The sequence below is a fragment of the Colletes latitarsis genome, chromosome 7 (genome assembly GCF_051014445.1).
Source record: "Colletes latitarsis isolate SP2378_abdomen chromosome 7, iyColLati1, whole genome shotgun sequence".
Classification (NCBI taxonomy): domain Eukaryota; kingdom Metazoa; phylum Arthropoda; class Insecta; order Hymenoptera; family Colletidae; genus Colletes; species Colletes latitarsis.
The window spans coordinates 7,266,545-7,291,013 of record NC_135140.1 but is presented as its reverse complement, the minus strand read 5'-3'; the positions used below and the strand labels follow the sequence as shown (position 1 = coordinate 7,291,013).

The 24,469-nt window shown below is 39.5% G+C and overlaps 1 protein-coding gene across 2 annotated transcripts in view; it reads right to left on the bottom strand.

The window, feature by feature from the left end:
* Positions 1–24,469, bottom strand: part of Mdy (diacylglycerol O-acyltransferase) — a 126,144-nt gene that overhangs the window by 73,126 nt on the left and 28,549 nt on the right. For both annotated transcript variants that reach the window (XM_076769558.1, XM_076769557.1), the window contains exons 4-5: positions 10,290–10,342; positions 4,229–4,337 (exon numbers count right to left, since the gene is read on the bottom strand). In XM_076769558.1, the coding sequence (XP_076625673.1) occupies positions 4,229–4,337; positions 10,290–10,342 (162 nt within the window). The remainder of the gene's footprint in view (positions 1–4,228; positions 4,338–10,289; positions 10,343–24,469) is intronic.

Below are 24,469 nucleotides of genomic sequence, written 5' to 3'. Positions count from 1 at the left end.
TCAATATGTAATTTATCTTTCAATCAAGGCATATATTCGTATCATTACAATATTTAAGTTCAACATAAATTGTTAATATTTATGAGCTCTGTAACATTATACGTGAAATCATTTTTATCGCATTTTTAGTACTTAAAGTCACGCGAAGGTTATGGTTCAAGCATATTCAAATATATTTTTTTAGCCGTTGCACGATGGAATAAAAACAAAAAATATAAGTTTTACTGATGAAAAAAAAATAACAATGACATAGAAACAAACTATGAAAAAATAACCGAACAAAAAAATATTTCTTCGATGATGTAAATATTTTTTGTGGCATTAAAAATAAAGGAGATATTTAGGTGAGATACAGTTCTCTACTTCAACTGTAAAAATATTATAATTTCTTTTGTACGCTAATGGGTTCCTACCCATATAATAAATAAATAAATCTGAAACTCAAAATCTAATGCCAATTATTATATTAAACTTTGAATACTAGAAACCCTCTTCCTGGTGTCTCTGAAACCGATTTTTGACATAAATCGTACGATCTATGTCGAGAAAAAGAACCACTGATTCTGCAGCCACTGCGGAGGCTCCTCAGTGTTTGGCACGAGTGCCTATAGTTTCGAGTGACACGCTCTCGCGTAGGGTCACGGATCTCGAGGGCGGAAGGGAAGAAAGACGGTGGATGAACCGAGGCCGAGGAAGAAAAGAAGAACGAGCCTCCGTGCTCGTGGTACAGCCACTTCGCGCGCCTACTTTCAGGCTACAGGCACACTTGCGCGGGACTTCACAACTTTTAAGAAGCGCTTACACAACCGGATGTATGAACTGGTTGACGTACGAATCTCTACGTGGGTTACGTGTCACGATGGTGTCGACCCGCCTCGAGATCTCGGGGATTTGTCCGCGAAACGAGAGCGTCATTGTATTTTTAATATTGTAGGACGCGAGGTGAAACAACGACATCTTTAAGCCGAGCCAAAGAAACGGAAAATTCATAAAATATTCTGGACGACCGCAAATTAAGAGTGCGAAAATTCTCTTTCTATTTGGAATTACAGTAACGATTCTTCAAATGAACATACAAATGTTCAACTTACGAATCACGTACATTTTAAGACTCATTACTCTAAATCAAAAAATGCAGACGTTTCATACGTTTTGTATAACGAATTATTACGAATACGATTTCAATAACTTATCGCCGGTCGAGCGTAAGAATTATTTTCCAAGCAGTATCGCTGACTTTGTTAAAAAATTTCTTGATTGGACGACGAATCAGACAGTGAAAGTTTCGTCAAATCACCTCCAAGACGCGAAGCTTATTATACTTGTCGTTGCTTTAATCCGAGATTTTTTAATTAACGCGAAAATCGCCGGACGATCGGTCCGCGAAACTTTCGAACGACTACTTTATGATAATACGTCAGCGTTAGGATCGAGTTTCGGCGCAGAATGGTTGTACCGATCGCGAGTCGCGGTATCGCGTCCGTTCTCGAAGATGTTTTAATTTGAAATCCTTTAATTAGAGAGCCGACTACCTCGACATTCTCTGCCGTGCTTACTTTTTAATTGCTTTTCTTCGATCGTTCCCGAGGCGCTTCGCATGTTTCCCGACGATCCCCAAAGTCGCGCCAATAAAATCTCTCTTAATTGAGATTCGCGAGCTCCTCGCGACCGACTCGATCCGCGAGAAACTTTTTTCAGTTCTCGCGAAGTTTAATTGTTTGTTTGGATCTCGCGAGCTACAGGTAAACTGTATATCCCTGGGATTGGAAGCCCCGCTACTTTTCGAGACGCTCGATACGGCCTTTTCGCGTATTTCATCGACGCCAAAATCCACCTTCGAACGAAACCGGGCGCGCTTTATCCATTTTAATGCATCGAATCCGAATCTGGCGACGAAACATCCCTTTTTCGGATTCAGTATTAAATAGAGGATTTAAATAATGAATTAAAGTATAATATTTCAATGTAAATACGCTTATTCCATCGGAAATTTTAAGAATAAATTTTCTATTTATAACCCCGTTAATAATTTTCATTTTAGTCGATTGTGAAGAATCGATATCAAGAGAAACAGATTTTAAAATAGAAATGCCATTAGAGGCTTTTATCGACGACGGTGTTTAATTTCGTCAAATATAAGATTATAAAAAACACGACAAAATGATATACACACGCATAATAAATATTGATCGGCCTATACAGAGTGTTCGGCCACCCCTGGGAAAACTATAATGGGAGATTCTAGAGACTAAAATAAGATGAAAATTAAGGATGGTAATTTGTTAATTGAGATTTCGTTAAAAACTTATAGAAACATTTCCGGTCACCCAGTATATTTTCGGTAAAGAATTTTTTTTCTCAAAAGTGCGTAGGATTTCGGGGGTATGTCTAATGACCAAAAATGATTGTAATTGATCCCCGCAACCGAAAATAATTTTTTTAGAACGATTTGAAATTTTTCATTTTCACCGAAAAATTTAGGCACCTACCCCCTGTCGATTTTTCTTAAAAATTCGTTTTTCATTTTTAGTAATTTTGTTTGACGCTCTACAGAAAAGTTGTCTAATACTTTTTTGTAGGTACCCATGAGCACTAGTTCAGAAAAAAATTTCATTGGAATATATTCACTATTGTAAGAGTTATGGCTGTTTGAAAATTGGACCATTTTTATGAGGTTTTTCTCTTTTTGCAGGTTCAAGAATCAACTTTTCGAATATTTTTGCAATTTCTACGTATTCTCCATCAAAATACGCATAGTTTGCTTTTTTAAACATTAAAATCGTCCAATCCGATCAGGAGTTATGACATTTTAAAGATTCGCATGACATTTCGGGGTAACATTTCTGGCCAGAAATTATATTTTCGGTAAAGAATTTTTTTCTCGAAAGTGCGTAGGAATTCGAGGGTATGTTTATTCACCAAAAATGATTGAAATTGACCCCTGCAACTGAAAATAATTTTTCTAGACCGATTTGAAATTTTTTAATTTTGTCGAAAAATTTCATCACCTACACGAATTTTTTTCTCGAAAGTGGGTAGGATTTCGGGGGTATGTTTATTCACTAAAAATGATTGTAATTGACCCCTGCAACCGAAAATAATTTTTCCGTGAATGATTTGAAATTGTTAATTTAATTTTTTCACAACTTTTTAACGAAGCCTTAATCAACAAACTGATATTCTTGATATTCGTCTTATTTTGGCTTCTAGAATCTCCCATTAAAATTTTTTCCAGGAGGTGACCGAACCCCTTGTATAGGAACAAATGTTTTGTATGCTGTATCCAAACAATTTTAGATATGAATCGTCCGTACAAATTTACAATATTTAAAACATAAAGGTCCGTAGCTCGTGTCAGGAATGTCATAACAATACCTAGTCGCAACAATTTATTTATCCAACCATCGTTTTACAGTGAGCTTCGAAACTTTATTTAATTGGAAACTGAAGACAATACTAACGATAAAGAATCGAAAATGACCGCAAAACGGTGGTCGAAGTCGCTGAGGAAATCTTCGCGGTGATTAAAATCAATTGACGCTAATTTAACGCCGTGAAAGTCCGTCGATGCTAGTTTAAAAAAAAATTGTTTAATTAACCCAGGCGGGGATCGAGTCTGTCTCGTCGCGTGCTATTTACCGCGTTCTCTGTGTTTGTCGCGTCCGCTATCCGAATTGCCAATATGCATTGATTAACGAGATGCCGCTGATTTACACTCATTAGCAGAAATTATCAATTTTCGAGCGATTTTGCTTAGTCGTTTCTGTTCGCGTGTCACATGATGCTAGTTTAATTCTCATTACGGGCCGAAAGTAGCACGGCGTCGTATCAAATATTCTATTTAACCGCAATAACCTTCGGTCGCGATGAAAACTGCTGAATATACAACGAAACGCGGCCAAAGAATGGTTTTTCCACAGAAACCGAAAATTGGTAAATTCAGCTAATGCAAACGTATCGTGCAGCGCGTTTCACGTTTCGCTATGAATAATACTAGCCTTTATAGCGTCAAGGGGATTAAAATCGTACACTGCATTTTTGAAAAATGAAAAATACGGACTCCATCGACAGTGAACTGGAATCGACGGTCAGAAAGGTACCAGCGATCATGCATTGTTCGCCAGTTGCTATATTTTATTCCGAAGGGGTCGACGAGATCCGCGCCGTGTCGGTTCTATCGCGGGAACGAAAACCGCGTGGGCGAAATGATACGTAAAATGGCGCTTACTCAGACTCCATCCGGAATCCTTCACGTGGATGACCACCATCGGCATCAGTACCATCACGATGAGGTTTACGACGTGGAACACCATTCCTGGCCCATGAGCTATGATATCCTGCGGCACAAAATAGAGAGGTACAAGTTACGAGCGGAAGTTGCTTGCGGAGCGCGCGTAGAACACGAACGAGAGACGAGGGGGGTGAACGTAACACGCGGGGAGGGAGATGTGGGCAGAGGACGGCGCAGCTTGTAGAACGGCGAGCTTCTCAAAATACGAAGGTTGAAATGCAGTCCGTGGAACTACCGAAAGTCGTTTATTATCCATGCGGAGGCCCCCGTACATCCGACTGCCTCCGTTACGAAATTCAATACAAAACGAAATGTTCTTGCTACGAGGGCTCGTTATATAAATATGGCGCTACGCGAACGCAATCCCCGGGCAAATTAAACGGACATTCGTTCGATAGCGTCGTTACAAAGTGCCGGCATTAATTTTCATATTGAATTCGCGTATCACCACCTCTCGAAGTTCACCGAATTCTATCAACTTCCGGTTACGTTTCACTCCGTAAATTCGACTCCGTTAGGAGCTTTTTACATCGACGGAGAAAGGACGTAACGTTCAAAATTTGCCACGTATTAAACAAATTTTTATAATTAAAATCGACCATTTGAAGTTCGTCTGTCGTGACCTGAGGGTTAAATCATCGTTCCTCTCGTGCTCGAAGGGTATTGCGTATCCGCCATATTGGATGAAAAGTTCAGGCACGCCGCGACGAGCGAGGAGCGTTAATTATTTAAACGCATCGTTCAATGGGCGTAATAAAGCATCGCGTGTGCCGACGCGATAGAAACACCGCGATACGACGGGTGAACAAACGCGGTGAAACATTTTCATCTGATATAAAATATTCCGCGGCACGTTCTCGCGTTATATTTTCCGGTGGCGGCCTTAGCGTTTGCTCGCAGTCAGAATGTCGAGCAGGAAAACAGAAGGGACGAAGGGAACTGCTCGTTACGCATTTTACCTCTGCGCGAGTACGAGGCCCTCAAAGCGAACGGCTGCGCGGACGTTTCCCGCGACCGGAAACTCGCGACAGACGCGGTCTTTTCGAATTTTATAAGCTCTGTCGAGTAACGTGCACGGTTGGATGATAAAAAAAGATAAATATGAGCGAGTTTTAAGAGTTTTCAACGTTAGAATTTATTTGCAGCTTAATTTCCCCTTACCTATTACTCTGAAAATATATCAGCGAATTTTCAATGGAAAGGAAATATCTTTTATTGTATACTTGATATGAAAATATTTAGTTCATAATTTCTCTTTGTATGAAAAACTAGCTTGGATCCTTGGAAATAGTGGTAACTTGAAATAGTTGGCTGGTGAAAAAATAAATATAGACCAGTATTGAGAATTCTAAAAGCTAGAATTTATTTATAGTTAACATAATTTCCCTTTAACAGTCCATATATGCAGCATGGAACTTTTACTTATTAGGTCGTATGTTTATTGCTACAAATTCATTATCCTATTACTAAATCTTTTATCCTATACTTGATATGAAAATATTTAGTTCATAATGTCTCTTTGTACGAAAACTAGCTTGGACCCTTGAAAAAGCTAGGATTTTTTTTCATTTGAGCCAGTGAATTCTTTGAAAATTGAAGTGCAAGGCGCGTCCGTTGGAAAATCTCGGTTTCGTACTGGTTAAACTGCGTACGAGGATTCTGCCGGTGACTGTTTAATTCGAACAGACTCGATAATCGACGAATCTTCCGTGGATGCGACGTCGCTGAAAGGGCGTTTGGCCACCCCGCAACTAAACCGACGGCAACCGGTACGCCGAACCAAATATTTACGAAGCGCTTGACCCAATTAGGTGCGCGGTACAAAAGAATACCATGAATTTCAAGCGAGGTCCGGCAAATTGCGGAGCTGAAACATTCACGCTAGCGGACTCCGGGCGCGAAGCGAGCGACCAGCCGGTTCGTCTTCGCGAACAAAGAGGAACGATGGCCCGGGGAACGAGGCGAGCGTAATAACTCAACCCGCGAGCCTTTGATCGCGTCGAACGAATACGGGACAGAAAGGAATTAACAGGAGATAGAATTCCGGGCTGATAGAATTAACAGGACATGTTAATCGAGACAAATGGATCTATCGGGGTAATCAGGCCAGGTAAAAGCCGCGCTAATACTCGACCCATAAAAAACCGTGACATTACTTACGACACGTTCCCCGTCACTCTCGGCGTTAATAAAAATCCGGCCATTTGCATTTTAATTAGTTCGACGCTTCCATCCCCCTTTCGTCGTTTTTCGGGGAAAGTATATCCGATCGTGTCCTACCCGCGTATTAAAACGCATCGGTGCCTAAAATCGGTGCTTAAAATTTCCGAAAATTACAACTTTTTCTCTATTGACATTCGTATTGTCGACAACAATCGAGACGCGTAACGCTAGATTTACGAAACCAGTGAAATCGTCTGGCTTTAAACTACTTACAATTACAGAACTCGTAAATATTATTTGTTTCTAATTTATACTAAATTTTATTATTGCAATGATATCAACTTTCGATAAAAATCTGTGTTAAACCAAATGTAATTAACGTCTGTAAATATGGTGTTAAGCAGTTCGAGTTAAACAATACTCCCTGTACAAAGTGTTTACTATGAACTACTTATTAATGATTCGGGAAATCTACCCTCGCAAACGAGGGAGAGATAGTTTGTAATTGATACGAGATGCACATATGACAGATTGAAAGGGCCGTGCCTCAGACTCGTGTTAGTTTTGAGGATTAATTTACCATGTATTATTCATACCCGATGATTATTCGTATCGACGGGTTATTCATACAACGTTGTTATTACGCGATCGTCATTAGCAGAATTATTACTCGATTACCGGGCAACGATTAATCAGAGTATGGTAATTATCAAGTTCAGCAGGCCGCGTTGCTGTTTGCAACGACCAGCAAATCAGCTGCCAGAAGAATGCAATTTCGACCGCTGACTCTGTCCGACATACTAATTACACGTTAAAATATATCGTTCGCTGGCGGTCCCGTGCATATGTCCCGTCGATTGTACGCGACAAAATTTAATTAAACCGCGACGCTCGTATAAAACATAAATTCAAGTATGTTCGTCGCGCAAAGAGGGATCGGTGAAACGAATTTTCCATGGAAACGCGAAACGAAACGACTCTGGTCCCGAGTTTTTCCACTCCCGACGCGACGATGGAGCCTCAACAATCGCTGTTGCAAACGTACAGGATGAATTTGCTATTTTATAACGGCCCTAATACGATCGAAAACTTTACAAATACATTATTTTAACACGTTAACTGCCAGATCAAAACCGTAAAGTTTGTCGTGCAACCAAAACTTCGATTTTAGACAATTGCAAACTACATAACTTACAATTTGTCTTGGTACTTTTTTCGTAATCTTGTTGCAATTTATTTTCTTTAACATTTTATTTTGAGAATTAATTATTTTAGTTCTGTCGCCCATATGCGGATGACATAGCAGTCAAAGCGTTAAAGAATCCTCTTGTTAAGATCGTAACGAGAGAGGACCATTTTGGTCAAGGAAAAAATGGCGACGCTTGAACGGAACTCGTTAGATATTTCTAGTAGCGGCGATCGGAACGCATGGCGCGATCCCCGCGGAATAGAAACGGGCTTCGGGGGCAGTATTTACGCTGCTGACACGATACCGCAAGGCAGCAGTGTATTTGCGGCGCCGCCGTCGGGGAATATACGATATAACGTATATAGACGTTAGTCGGAGCATCGCTAATTCGTGTCGACGTAGAGGCGAACCGGGCTTTGCAACGTGATCGTCACGGTACGCCGATCATCAAACTCTAGTGCACGTTTCATCGACCGGCTAGACCATCTTTATGGCGCTACGATAAGGGGAAGAACGCTGGATCCGACGTTAAACTTGCTATTATCGGTTCGCATAATGTCCCATTTTATATGGACGCCGTGCAACGCCTCCTTCTTCGCCACAGGAGAAAAATACTACCCGGTTGTTACTAGCGTCCCAAACATCCCCGACGATCCAATTGATTCGCCCCGTGAACCCTTTAACTGCGTGGCTGCGCCACTTATCATTCTCAACGTCATTGATTTACACTAGGTTTCCATTCTCGAGCAAGGACCATTTCTACGTCCAGAATAATTTCGATATTTGTTACTTCTATTTGTTATTTTGTTGAGAAAGATACCTCAAGTTACTCTTATTGTTTGTATAGAAAGTTAACCATCGTATACTATAACGAGTTTCCTTGGAAACGATTGGTGGTATCGACGAATTTTTATTTTAGTATTTAGATTGTAAAGAAATTAATTTTTAACTAAGATTGTAAAGAAAATAAATCTTTTGAATTTAAGGATACTGCAAAAATAAATTCTATGACAATTTGTAGATTTGCTAGTTTTCAATTGTTTAAAAACAAAATTTCATTTTCGTGGACAATTTGAGGGGTTTGGTCTGACTATCAACGCGTATTTCGACCGAGCAATATTTAATATCTCGAAAATACAGTGTTTTCATATTTTGTCTACGAAAATTGTATAATATTATAATGAATTATATTTTGTACAAAGTGTCTTTTCTAGCCTGATATATTCGCCTTAAATTTCGAGATCACTATCCGCCATAAGTCGAGGAATTACACACATGGTACTATTCAATGCCACAGAATTGCTTTGACGGCGAACCTTCCATCGGCCAGCGAATCCCTTATTACCATTAAATGTAATCACTCGCATCGTAAACGTGAAATGAATATCTGAGCGGCGTTCATAGGTTAAATAAATTCAAATGGATTCCGTGATCCAAGCTACAGTTTAAAGGAGATGCCACGGACGCGGTGATGTTTAATTGAAATCGGTTCGTCGTCCTTGCCCGTACGTTGGAAACTAGCTTTCGTCTCTTCCCGTCGTGCATCAACTTAATAATGTACGAGCCTGTACGGGCAAATATCAACAAACCTGAGCTTTATAAACTTTGTTTAATCCACGAGTATTCAGCAAATGTACAATTTGTATTGATTTAGCGCAGCGGAAGTCGTCGCTTAAAGTTCGTTCGATTTTCAAACTGATTAGAACTTGGAAACACTTGTTTTAAAAGCACAAAAAAATAATTTCGAAATTATTACCCACGACCGTTCGTATTCCATGATAAATCAATGAACTATCGAAACATTTTTTCATCAAATCGTCAAAAATATTTTTCCAAGTTCCAAGTGTACTTGACTAAATTTCCATTTTCACGAGTTTCGAGTGGAAAGCTCAACGCGAGGAGTCGCTCCGTGCAAACTCGATTTCCAATTAATTTAACATTGCAAAATTGAAACAATTTTCAATTTTTGAATGTAAACATTCGATTTTAACGAAACATCGTAATGACTGGGGGGCGGAGGAAACGGATATTAAAGTGGAAACTACTGTATCTCGTGACTTACAGTGATTCAATCAAAGTTTCAAGTACAATTTGCTAATTAATTCTGTCGATTATTATTATTATATTTTGCGTTGATCAGCGGCGAAGGTCGTTCCAGACGATACGAGGAAAATACCTCGGTCGTCGTTGTTCCCCATTTTTACCCGCGGCCGTGCAAACTTTCCGCCGACGACGCCATGTGCTCGGGATATTATTATTAGTTTAGTTTAGTAGCGCGCCGCTTGCAAGAAACTAAAGAAAAAGAAAAGAACACGAGAGAGAAAAAAAGGTGAAAAAGAAAAACGAGACGCGGCCAACGTGAAAGGATGAAAAATATTTTTTCAACTTTGGTGCCGTTTACCTCGAACGTCGTCGCGCTGTTCGTCCGCGATTTCGACGTTGTTTGTTTGATTTACATTTTTCCGCGTGCTCCGTTTCCGGGCAACCGCGTGAGCAAAAATAAAACCGAGATTATTACGCCGGCCACGAGAAAGTTTTTTAATATCTCCGTTGCGTCTCTCGTTATTCGTATATTAGCACGAGAATATATTACTTCGAGTTTCACCCGCGCGCCGGTTAAAATCCGTTATTGAAAGGACTACTCACCACCGACAATCCCTTTTCGATCAGCAGACAAAGGCCTACGGGTATGGTAGAATCTGTAACAGAAACGAAAAAAAGAAAAAAAAATGCTCGAAACGAATGATTCGCTTGTTACTCGACGTACGAACGTACGGAATTTTTCGACGATCCAGTCATAACCGACTGCGTCCGCGTTGCACGGGTTTTACGAAACGACAAACTTCCAAATGGTCAGTCACCCGGGCGTCCTCTCGGTGCTCGCTGCAGAGAGGAAGTGTCGAGTCTGTCATAGGATGTGACGTTTCAGAGGCAATCGAGAACGGGAAGGGGGACGGGGAAAACGCGAACGTAGTGGCGCGCACTACGAAGGCTGTACAGCGAGGATAAACGTTGCCGGTGATCGAGAGCCTTGCTCGAATGGTCGGGAAGGATAACAGAATGGAAAAAAGAAAAGGAAAAAAAAGCAAAGCAACGAAAACCGATATCGAGCTACCCGGCAACGAAAGCGACTCGCCGATAAATCAGCCAAAATAACACTCGCGACAAAACGCGGGTTCGATTGGACGTCGTGTACCTACGAGTTAACACGAACTACCGGAAGCCACGGAAAACGTTAACAGGTTCGCATCTTGAACCATTCACGCGACTAACGGAAAATACATACCGTTTCGTCACAGCTACACAAAATATATTGTGTCAGAGATATTTAAACGAACGCCAAAATATTAGGTCGTCCCATAATAAAATTTGTAATTTAATAGAAAACAAACAAAATCAGGGGATTTTTGCAATTTGAAACATTCTAACATCAATATTTCATGGAAATTTGAAACAAATAGATATTATGTCAAAGCTCGAACAAAATTTTCTTGGTCGTGCTTGAGCCTAATTGCATGAATATTATATTTTATTAGCATATAATAAAACCGAACCTTACAAGAAATAAAATACAACAATCTCCGGGTTTATTAGTGGGTGAACAACTTCAAAATGTCAACGTTTTAATAAAAAGCGTTGAATTACATTTTAATGAAAAATTAAAGAAGTCTTGTAGCAACGATACAATACTTGTATCGACATATCCGGTGACTTATGAACTGTAATTAATGTTCGCTTCTAGAAACTTAAGAAAAAAATTTATCGATGCTTTAAAATTGTATAAATAAAATACTTCGTTGCTCGCAATTACTCCATAGTTAATAAATATAGTCATTAGTAAGACGAGCTCTCGTAACTGATACGTACTCTTTCACTTAGGCGTCAAGACAGTTTGATAAAAACTGATAATTTATTATCTGATATCAATATTAGTCTCGTGGATGCGGTGGTTTCTGAAATTATTGGGCAACATATCATGCGCGGTACCCAAGGAATTTTGCATCATATTTTGCGGAGATATTCGACAAATAAATTAAAGAAGGTACAGTAAACGTCACCAGTGTCATCAATGTCTGACCAGGAACGATATATGACTACTTAAACCGAGCTTATGAACGACGTATTCTACTTCGAATAAAGAAAGTATCGAATTAACGAAACTTTTGTTCCTTGTCAAGTAATATTGTAAAAGAATCAGATCGCAGAAAAATGTAGAATGGAATTGACATCGATTACAATGTTTTGGAATTACGAGCAATGTAGCGTTTTCGTTTGTCTGATTTGGAAGACAGCTGGACGGAAACGAATAACAATTGGAACATCTGTAAGTCGAATTTCATTCGGGGCTCGTTCTTTTATCACTGCCTAAACTGTTTTCGGAATCCTCGGAGCCAAGACACTCGAGCAGATTACGTGGAATTCGACGCAGACTGATACGATAGCGCAGGTATAGCTGCGCGATTTCATTTCAGGCGGTTCATCCTCGTATTCTTCGAAGTATCGTCCAACCCCAGATAAAATATGGCGAAACTTAAATAAGTTTAAGAGATGCAACGGTACGATAGGCAAACTCGCGAAATTGGGAGCCGCAGGACCCTCCTGGAAACGGGTCATAGTCCTCGAATGCGCCAACGTTCAAAAATAAAAGAATTCGTTACGATCAGAATACTAACGCGATCACTGAGCCATAACTCTCCTATTTTATTTCTCGTATCGAATATCGGTGAAAACAAAAATTCGGTTATTATACATCTCAGTGTTACAACAATAAATTGGAACTAAAAATTTCTAGATGCATACACGAAGATGTAAAAATTAAAAATTATTTCAGTTCTTCAAAGATCAACGAACGAATAATTTCTTAATGTAAAACGTGGCACAAAATTACTTTAAAAAAAATATTTGTTTCTTCGTGCTCGTACACGAAGTTTAAAAGCGATAAGAAAATAATTTCGATTTAGTTAAGATGGTTAATAGAATTTTCGAAACGTGAAAGTATTGACTTTACACCTGAAATTAACTTTATTTAATCCCTTCTATAAAAAGATTCGAGCTCCACTCGCAGTGTAATATTAGCGTAGCTAGAATATGTAAAGTAGGCAATTAAGAACAAATTAGGAGCAATTAGAAGCTTTTCAGCAGAAAATGAGAATACCTAGACAGCGCAGGAACTTTATCCTATTTTATGCACCAGTCGACGTCGACGTAATACCATCCGCGATCAAATTCACGCCAGAACTAGCAGCAAACGTCAAAGAAGTGACGTCTGAAAATTGAAAGAGCATATAACCGGCGAGACTGGGGGGGCGGGAAGTATTCCGGTTAAACTTCCGTCAATTTCCGATTAGTCATCTGCATAGTGATCGAAATAGTTCCCCGGCGATACGCTTCGTCGTTTCGTTTCGGTACAACGAACCGAACGAAACGAAATATCGGTGCAGTCTGCGAACGCGTTGTTTAGCTGTTCTTCTTCTCTTCTATTTGATTATAATATTGACACATTTGATTGCCTTAACCGCTTGTGTCCAATTGAAAGTTACCTGCTAATTCACGTCGATGTTCGAACTATGATTGCTCAGCAGCAGAGTGCTGATGAACTGACGTTGTCTAAAGTCTCGTTTCATCGCGGCGTTAAATCGTTTACAATTTCCAACGACTCCAAAATAAACGCTTCTATTCTGCCAACGAACAAAATGTTAGTTATTATTTCTATTCGTTGTTTGCTTCGAATTACGTCCGACAATGGTCAGAATCGATCACGTGATACGGCAACAAACATAAATTCGTTTCGATGCGCGCAATGGGCGGTTCATTCGGTGTCAATATTTAATTTCATTCGATGGAATCCGAAGTCACGGACGGAGGGACGAAAACTCGTACGTGTCGCGTAAAAATTTCGTACGGTAACGTGCATTTACCCAAACGTTTTCGTTAAAAAAGAATTCGAGCCATGCTTATTCAGCGCTTGCGAAACGCCGGTGAAAAAGAAAATGGCACGGGAAAGGCCGCGATTGTTGTATCATGGCCGACACGTGATCACGTCGACTAATTACGGAGCTCTTTGAATTCGAACGCGTTTTACGAGTTTCCAACATTTTCCTGGCCCGTATACGAACGATTCGAACACGCGCCATCATCGAGCTGAATTACGCGCACGTGCGCCCGAACAAAGAATAGCAAATATACTTGATCGACGAATCAAATGCAATTAGCAATAAGAAATTTAAAAAAATTTACTAATTATAATATTATCGATTCGCACAATGAATGACACTCGATGGCGATTTATTAAATTCACTGAAATTGTTGTAAAAAGTCTCATTGTTTCAAAATCGAGCATTGTATAATTCATTGTCGTCGACATTGGATAAAGTTCATTACTTACTGTCGTTTGAAAAGTTTTTGGTTGAGCGATCAGTTTCAATGTTTATTTTAAAACGTGGCGATTCTAGTTATAGTAAAAACGTATATTTCAGTAAAATGTTTTTTGAGCAAGATTCGACTTAGTCTAAAAAATTTAGTCAATGGCGAGGAGTTTTAATAATGCAAATTTGACACGATGCAAGATAGGAATAGATAATTTAATCATTTCCAATGACAATATTATCGCGTAAAAGGAGTTAAACGAAAGCTAACCTTAAGGTTAATAATTAAATGAACGTATCGGTACCAAAATTTTAAACCAACAATTTCTCGTGTTTCGAAATAAATTTTTCTATCCTTCGACTCTCTTCGATAGAAATTGACAGATCGAACGAGACGAAACCAACGAAGGAAAAACGTGTTCTCTCGCAATCGATCCGATAAAATGAATTAAACGAAAAAAATAGCCATTGATGAGTGCCAGAGGAAAAAAAAGTGATCGTCGATACACCACCGGGCTCGTGAACTCTGCGTATTTGCATAACGTTTATGTCGCGTTTCGCGCAATCGAGCCGATGTGCGCATTCTGTCCTTCTTTGATCATTTTCGATTTTATTTAACCCCGCTGGGAACTTTACTTTCGCCCGAACGTTTACGCGAGGCAAACGCGTCAAATATGTCGACGATACGCTTTCACCCCGTTGTGACGTTCGCCTGAAATTGGTTACAATATTGCCGATAGCGCATTGTTTGCTCTTGTAATTTCGTAGTTGGCGTTCCCCCGACGCTTTTGTTTCCTCCGCATCGAAAACAACACGAACAGTTTTTATCCCGTTGCTAAACACGTTACACTGTTACTTTAATGAATAATTCACGCGGGAACTCGAAGAGATTCAGAGAGTGAAGTTAAATAACGCTAGAATAACAGTTTTCTGAAAAAGAATTCTCAAAAAATTGAGAAATCTGTATACTTCACTATCCAAAGGAAAAATTGATTAATGCATTAATTAGTTTTTCTAGACAAGGGTTAAACCTGCTATTGTTGCTTGTCAATGGCACCGTAAGCCCGAAGAAAATGGCATCGAGTATAAAGTGCCTGACGTTTGCGTTCCCGCAAATTTCCTAAACGAGTCAGGGTAGTTTGCTCCGTAACGAGCCGGACCGTCATATTAACAAGATCAAATTTTTCCGGAAATTCATCGGGAAGAGGGCGGGCACGTAAAGACAGGAAGCGAGCGAAATTTGTTCTCCCGTCGGGAAAGACAGAGATGAGATGAGCAGCGGTATCCGGGAGCCTCGAGGGTAATCGACCTCCACTCTTGAGCACCTCTTGGATCTCAGCCGCTAATTAAGACTTTTACTTTTTCCTTGGCAAGTCTCTTCTATCTTCTCGAGTGTTTCAAGCCCGTGGAAACGTTCGCGGAAGGGGAAACGCGACGACAACCACGGGGACGGTCGGTTACGGACGCGGCTCGTGGAAAACCGTCGGTCGAAGATGGCGCGAGCACAGCTGTCGGGAACGGGAGCGACGAAGAAAATCTCCTTGGGATAAGATCAAATCCAAGGAGGCAAATTTTAATTATATTCCCGACATCGAGTTGGCAACATTCCTCCGCTTTTTAATAAAACTTTAATGAAAAAAAGGAGGAGGGGAGGACGCGTTTCAACCGGAGCGGCCCAAGAGCCAAACAATTTTCGTTCGTCCCGCGGACGATCCTCGACGGTGCCGTGTTTCCACCAGACTCGCGTACTCGTATCAATGAATTATAATTCGCGACGATATCGTTAATAATATCGCCAACCTGATTTACTAATTGCCACTCGCGGGAGCATAAATCATTGTCTCGGTCGCATCGGCGACCATTTCAATTCGGTTCCCTCTGTTCTACAGAGTTTCGTGCTCTATTATTCGAATAACATACAGCCAGTCTCTGCTGGAGCTAATATAAAAAGGCCTTATTTTAAATGCACGAAAATAAATGCAATTTGATAAAAACAATTTTAGGAAAGATCTCTTCTATCTAATGGTTATTTTAAATAACATTGACCAATTTCCGGGCCACAGAAGGGTTTACGAGACATAACGTTTAATTCGTACCGCGTTTTATGTTCACGGTAACGAACTTGACGCGAAAACGTGCCGCGACATAAGAATGCTGCTGCAATCATTCGTAACACGTTTCCTACGGTATTTGTAAGATTCATTAAACAGAAAATTGTATTACGGAAGCATATTCAAGTTCCCGCTTTAACGAGTAGTCTTACATGTAATTTTATTCGACATTCTCCGGGTCGGAATTTTCTCCGGCGAAGTTTCAAGGAAGATCAAGATTTAAAAATTAACCATATAACGTCCGAGACCATACTACCGGATGAGAATTTTTCGTTCCAGGCAACCTCTAAAATTTGCTCGTTTTTATTGTCTCCTGTCGGATGATTGACACTAGGTTTACGGAACACGTTAATTTTTTCAGATTCTAAACTTAACGTTACGGAGTTTATAAATATTATTTCTTGGCAATTTATGATGAATTTAATTGATGTAATTCATAAATACACTGTATTGGAGATTTACAATAAATGAAAAAAAAGTTGTTTGTCATGAATTGATTAGAATAAAACTTCTCGTTCTCGTTCGATCAACGACGTTAATCTACGTTGACCGCTTGGGAACACCGTGTAATGCTAGCTTATTATTATCGTATATTATTTATATTATATTTCTCTATCAATTCTGTAATTGGGCATTATTTACTCGTTAATATTTACAAAAAACAATTTATTTAAAACGACTTTGTAAATAAAAGTAGGGTAATATAATTAAAAACAACATTTGGTAAAAATAAATGAAAAGAATTCATAAAGAACAAGCCAGTTAATATTGAAAAAATGATAAAAATAACTATTTCGTAAATAGGAGTAACACAGTTGTAATAAACAATATTTGACAAAAATAAATAGAAAGAATTCATACGAAAAGCAAGTATAATCACCCATTGTAGTGTCCAAATATGAGTGGTAGTAAGTATATATATCCCAATTAAAAGAAAAAACTGCATTTTAACGTAACTGTCAACACAATGGATCACAATCATTTGTAATGAATGTCCGTAAATCCAGTATTGAAGTCGCGAGAGGCTTCGAAGGGGCGCGAGTTCAGTCGAGGACCGAGGATATACGAGGAAGAATAGGGGTGGAAACGGGGTTTGGGAGAACTGAAGAGGACGGAATGGCGGGTGTGTGGGGTTGGGAATGGAGGGCACGCGCGATATAAATACTCGAAAGACGAGGAGAGAGAAGAAGGATTTTCAGTCGGTAGTTTCTTTTCCCCTCTCCACGAAGCATTCCCTTCGTCGTGCGTAGCGAGAAGCGGGCGTCACCGTCAACCGGAAGAGCTTCACGAGTACCCTAAACCGCGGCCCGCCGAGTGCTAATTACGAATAATTATGAGTACTAATTAAGGCTTCCCTTTGCAGGGGCGCACGAACTGTGAGCAAAGACGTACGTGTAATTCAGCCGCCCTTTAACGGCGCTATTAAACGCATGCTAACACCATAGAAACGATCGGCTTTGAAGACACGCAACGCACCCGCAGACATGAAACTTTCGATGGGATCTCTCTTGCACGGAGCTCTGAAACGTCGACCCTTTACGCGGAATTATGTAAATTAGTCGAATGTAATCATTGCTTCGCGCACCGTTATCCAATCTTTTTTCAATTTTCCAACGGCAACTTTCTCAACATGCTCAAAGATAAAAAGATCGTTGGATCCCTCAAAGCTTGCGGAACCGATTATTCAGCATAGAAAAGAAGAATGAATACTAGTTTTTTTTTTTTTTTTTTTTAATGCGTCGCCGTTTCGATACACACTCTGTTTCATATTGGACCAACCTTTTAATTTCACCGAAAAATCGTTTCGTTGTTTACGTAACCATGAATGAAATTCCTTTGAGGTTTTCTATAAAAGGTAAAAAAAAAAAACATGAAAATTCATTAGTCACACCGTGAGTTGCGTCACGCTTCCAACGGCCCAAATCATTTTTTCCAGTTTGTCAACACAGCTTCCAGCATACCGCAACGGTACTCGTTCTTCTATTTTCGAAGAACTACATCCGTCCGTATACATTTTTTTCATTCCACGAATTTTTTTATTTTCGCATCTTTTTTCTTTCCAATCGCTGAAATTAAATCACAGATTCCAGTTTATCTTCGATGCAATTTAATAACGAATCCGACCTTATCGATACAACCTTTCTCGAACAATTTCATCACAGGCAAGGTATACGAGTAGACCATACATATAATGTATTTTTTCGGCTCACATTTCTGGGGTTTTTCTCACTTTACGGAGTTAAGGAACAACTTTTCCAACATTCGTAGAATTTCTAAATATTCTTCATCAAAATATGCGTTGGTTGCATTTTGAAAAATTAAAATCCTCCAATCCGTTCAGGAGTTATGATTTTTTAAAACCATACACATTGCGGGGAAACATTTCTGACCTCGCGTCATATTTTCAGTAATGACTTTTTTCCTCGAAAGTGCGTAGGAATTCGGGGGTATGTCTATTGACCAAAAATTATTGTAATAGACCCCTGAAACTCAAAATAATTTTTTTAAAATGATTTAAAATTTTTTTTTTTCGTCGAAAAATTTGGGCACCTACTCGAATTTTTTCTCGAAACTGGGTAGGATTTCGGGGGTATGTCTATTCACCAAAAGTTATTGTAATGAACCCTCGCAACCGAAAATAATTTTTCCAGAACGATTTGAAATTTTTTTTTTTCGCCGAAAAATTTCAGCAGCTACCCCCTGTCGATTTTTCTTAAAAATACGTTTTTAATTTTTAGTAATTTTATTTGACACCCTACAGAAAAGTTGTCTAATACTTTTTTGTAGGTACCCATGAGCTCTATTTCAGAAAAAAGTTTCATTGAAATATATTCACAATTGTAGGAGTTATAGCTGTTTGAAAATTGGACCATTTTTATGGAGGTTTTCTCATTTTGCGGGGTCAAGGACCAACTTTTCGAATATTTTTGCGATTTGTACATATTCTCCATCAAAATACGCATAGTTTGCTTTTTTAAACATTAAAATCCTTCAATCCGTTCAGGAGTTATGATGTTTTAAAGATTTGCATGAAATTTCGGGCAAACATTTCTGGCCAGAAATTATATTTTCGGTAAGGAATTTTTTTCTCGAAAATGCGTAAGAATTCGGGGGTATGTCTAATGACCAAAAATGATTGTAATTGACCCCCGTAACAAAAAATAATTTTTTCAAAACGATTTGAAAAAATTTTTTTTCGCCGAAAAATGAGAGTATGTATATTCGCAAAAAATAATTGTAATTAACCCCCGATTGGGCCACGAAAGTCTATAAGGTGTAAGATCTACTCGTATACTTCGTCTGTGATTTCGTCAAATTTTATTTTTCTTTATATTCTTGGACCACGTTTAATAATGACTTATTCCTGAATCTCGCCCTTTACGTTCAGGATAGAAGTTATTGTTGGAATAAATGTAAAATTTGCATTTACTAGTCGTAAATAAAGTTCTTCTCTGCGAGACATCATCACTAAATTCTTAACAGTACTTTCAACGAATTTCTGTCTTAAACAAATATCTTTGCCGGGCCGGTTTGTGTTCGATGCGATTGAATATCCGAGGGACGATAAGAACGCTAAGTCGACAAGCGTTCCTGATAAGCGTGGTATTTCACTGGATGCATCGCACACGATAGGCATTAAACTGGACGCGCAGATGGTGGATGCGTGAAAGGCTTTTCGCTGACGCAATCTCGCATTTAATTCGATTATTATAGCCTGCTACACGCAATAGGCGGTGGATTAAGTGATTCATACGTGGATTCGCGGAACGTTCCTCCCTTTTCCATCCCTCTAGTTCCCGTGCGTTTGCTTTGCATCGCGCGAAAACCAGCTTCGACCGTTTACCCTTTGCAAAAACGCGCGAAATCGATTTGTACGTGACGCCCAACAAACAGGTTCGAGGATCAAAATCCCAAACAAAATATATAAATAAAACTTACGAAGAGAAGTTTAAAAAAAAATGTCAAAGCTAAAATTATTAGTTTCGAAACGTACGCGTGTTATTTTAACGTATTACCTCCGAAACGTTAGAAACATGAAACCATCGAAATGATACACGGTAAAACAAATCTCGGAACAAATATTATATTACATCCGACTAACGATACCCCTCTGAATATTTATGCGCACTTGTATTTCATACGTTCGTGCACTACTTTACAACACATAATTAGCCCCGGACGCGTGAGAGGCGTCGCGGAATTCTGCAGGTAATTTGTTGGGCGTCAAGCAGTTGTGCATCGAAACGAAACTGTAACATTAATCGATGAAAATGAGATTTACGACGAACGAGAGTTTACCGACGAATTTAAAATTTTTTATTCGTTATTTGCGAATAAAATTAGCGCGACGCGAACCAACCGGGACACCGAACTTCTCCATCGACGTCACCGTCGAAGTTGCGGTTTCTTTTTTTTTCGTTATCCCCCTTCATCGGGACTTTATTACCGTTGCATTGTCCGAATCGCTTCGCGTGGGAGTCGGAAAATTTTAATATCCGCGTCAATTACGAAGACCGGTGAAAGTTTCGCATCCGTCGAAGAATAATGCGAGATAACCAGACGGTTTTTGTCTTGCGCACGACTACACCGACAGAAATTACTAGCGGTTAATTCGTGATTCGATTGAAAGCAAATCCCTCGACTCGGGTTCGCGCAGCGTGCGAGCAAACCTTCAACTTTTGAATGTTTCCTGGTCTGGTGGACGAATGATTACCGGACGAAGGGATAAAAACTCGAATTTCCATTCAGTGACTGCTTCCTCGGCCGCAACTTTGCTCGATCAGGGAATGGTTTCCTAAATTGAACTTTATCCAAATGTTTCTTCGAATAAAAGCTACTTATTGACGCGTTCGTTATGCTGTGGACAATGTGCTTTTCTTCGAAGAAACCGGGGAAATTTTATTCAACAAATTCCCACTCTGTTCGATTTGGGTTTATTCCTCTAAGTGTCTAAAATACTCAGTTCTATATATTATGCAAGATAAGAAAAAGAAAAGGGAAAATATTTCCTAGTTATTAGATATTTGTTGTTCTTGTTGTTCTTCTTCTTATACTTATTCGTTGTTCTTGTACTCCTTTTTTTGTTATTGTTGTCCTTCTTGTTGCTGTTCGTGTTCTGTTTTTGTTCTTCTCTTTTTATTATTGTTGTTGTTCTTTTCCTTATTTTTATCCTCATTTTCATTATTGAATAAGACAATTTAACAGCCAATACCCTTTTTCACAAACTTGTACAGCTAGTATATCCACGTAGGTACAAAATTAAACGACATACATTATTCCTTAGCCATTCATAAGGCTTGCAAATTCCTCTTGAGGGTGGCTAGCAATACACAAAAAAGATCTGTGTCTTTCTTTAAAACGTATAATTTTGCAAATATCGTAACGTATTAATTTTTATTAAACAATGTAAAAAAACTGAAATCGCCTGCGAGTGATGACAGAAAGAAATTAAAATTTTAAAGTGGCCCAAATGAGTGAAACCTTGCCTAATGGCGCACTCAGGATCGCAACGCCGCATTTCACCCCTTTCCGGGCGGCGAAGAGAAAAAATTTGCTTTTAAAAGTGAAATTTTTGAATATGAGCCATATCCCGGAATCCGGGAGCATCAACGACATTAATTCTCCTCCCGTAACGGTAAAAATCTGCTCGAAGTGGCCGATATCGTTGATAATTACTTGGATTTTTCGCGCACGGTTTGCACTCGATAACGCTTCTCCCACGCGAATATAGGTTATCCGTCCCTCGAACAGAGTCGAACACCAGGGAGAATTATTGATTCCGTACATCACTTTGTCTTTGTTCGTTTACCGTGTCTTCCAGTTTAATTTAAACCCCGCCGATATTCCGTTTTACCCCTTTTTACGTCACGCGGAAAGCCTCTCGAAGCCTGGGAATAATTTCGTGCTTACTGGGACGAACGCAATCACGATCACGGGATTCGCGCGTCGCTTTAAGCCAGTGTATGAAATTAGGATCCTACGGATGATTGAGCTTCGTTTGAAATCCTTCGCAAAATTAAAGCAACGTCCTCTATTTAAGGCAAGCAAAACATGTGCTTTAACAAACTATTTTTATAGTAGTAAATTATCAATGAATCTACTTAACACTCGTAAAACGTTCATTTTACTGGCACTTTGTGACTGTTTATATTTCATTGGTATTTTATGAGGGTCTAGTAAAATGTGTATTCCTCCAATAAAACTCGAAAATATTTAGAACAAAATTAGGGTCATTGTATCGTCTAACATGTATGTAAAACAAATATTATAGATTAGAAGTTTGAATATATAAGAAAATGTAATATATGAGTCTGAAAAGATCCAGCGATCGCCGTTCGGGTAATTTTATTTATATCGGGTTATTATATATTTCTAGTATCCGTAGCAAAACCAAGATACGTGTAAATAAAATTAAATTGTAACATCTTTTCACATTTGCTTTTGATTTGTTACGTCAGTCTGGGGACCATCAGCATCGAGTTACAGTTAACTTTAAGTTTCGCAGAACTTGTCGTGCCGAAACTTCCACAAAACCACTAAACAGACGCTGGGTATAGGTCTTCTCGAGAAGAAGCATTTCCTTCGAGAGAAACACGGGAGCGAAAGGCTGGGTGGAAGTGCGTCTGTTTTCCTTTAGCTTTTTCGCCGAGTTAAAGTTGCGCAGATTTTCGCGCTGGGAGGCGCGAATTCAAAGAAAAGGATACGAGCCGAAGATAGTTTTATTATTTCGAAATGTCAAAGCAGAAATTCGATTACTCTTCGTACAGTGTTCGGGACGCGTCCAAGTTTTATTCTTCGAAACATTGCATCGAGAAAAACTGCGATCCACGTTTAACTTTGGGGCACATATAGTTTTCCAAACACTTTATCGAAATGTGGAAACAACCACTGAATTGGTGATTTATGATTCACGTTTGAAATCGTATACGATGTCTTATTTTACTAAGTGGATCGTATGAACACTTTCAAGCCTTAATGTCTCCTTCTCTGTGCTTTTTGTAGTTTGGTAATAAATGTATTCTATCCATAAAGTAATTGAATTCCATATGAAACTGAAACTGCACGCATATTTCGCCCCGGGAAAATGAACAAACGCCAAAGGAAACTTTAACAATGGTGTCGACGCGTCCCTAACTCGATGACCCTCTCGACACGAATTCGCGGTCCTCGAGTGCAGCGAAATTGCATCGAGCCTGTGTCGTAAAGTACGCAATTAACGTTTCGCACGGAATGTAGATTTCTCGCAGCTATCAAATGGCAGTCGTTGTCTCATTTCGTTGCAACGACGAAACTTTTCACGAAAACATTAAATCGACACGCAGCGCGGCGGAACAAACTTCCTGAGCGGTGGTTAAAAAACAAATAGGGTCGTGTGTCAATAGCTGACCCAAATCTAACCATTTATGAATTATTATATACTATATATTGTTTATTTATAAGCACAATTCTCTACCTCGACTATAAAAATATTATATTTTCTCCTATACATGGGTTTTTACCCGTATAATAAATAAAGTATTCAATCAAGGTTGCACCGTTAAGAAAATTCTCCAAACATTGACACAGTTTTAAGGAAAATTAACTTTAGGAAAATATGCATGATATAATTTATACGCGACCCGAGAAACGGAAAACAGATTACAATTTAAATACGAAGCTCTTCGCCGGGTACAAAACCTCTAGCACTCGCTTTCACGGCTCTTTTCCTACCCTCGACTCTGCCACCTCCATTTTCACTTTTCAGTCATTCCTCGACCTTAAACCCTCGAACAATTCCCGCGTCGTTTAACTATCCGAAATTTATTTCCCGAATCAACGATCGGACAAACCTAGACAGAAGCGTGACAATCGTAAACTACTTGCGATCGTGTTTACTCAAAGAATTTTCTAATTACGGTTAAAAATTTCTTCGGCGAGCACGAACGAAATTCACCCACCGAAAGCGACTTCTCACTCGACGGGGATTTAATTAAACGCGAGAAGAAAATAAGGGTTGGACACGGAGGGGAACTAAACGGAACCGCAAGCAAAATATGTCAGAGGCTAATCAACGAGGCACCGAATAAATCACGAGGCGAGCCGTTAAATGTCCCCGATTCCCCCGGTCCCGTCCGCGGAATAATTAATCCCCTAATCGCGAAACAGCGAGCCGCGAAGGCCGAGAGATCCCTGCAGGAGCGCCGTTTAAAAAGCAATCTCGACCGCCATGAAAATTATTACGCGAGAAGCACGCGGTGCGGCCACCGTGGATACGAGCAGGGTGCATTCGGTCCAACGAACGGGCCAGGGTATAAAAATAGAGGGTGGAGAAGTTAAGGTCCTGCAGTAAGGAAAGAAGGGCCGAGGGCTG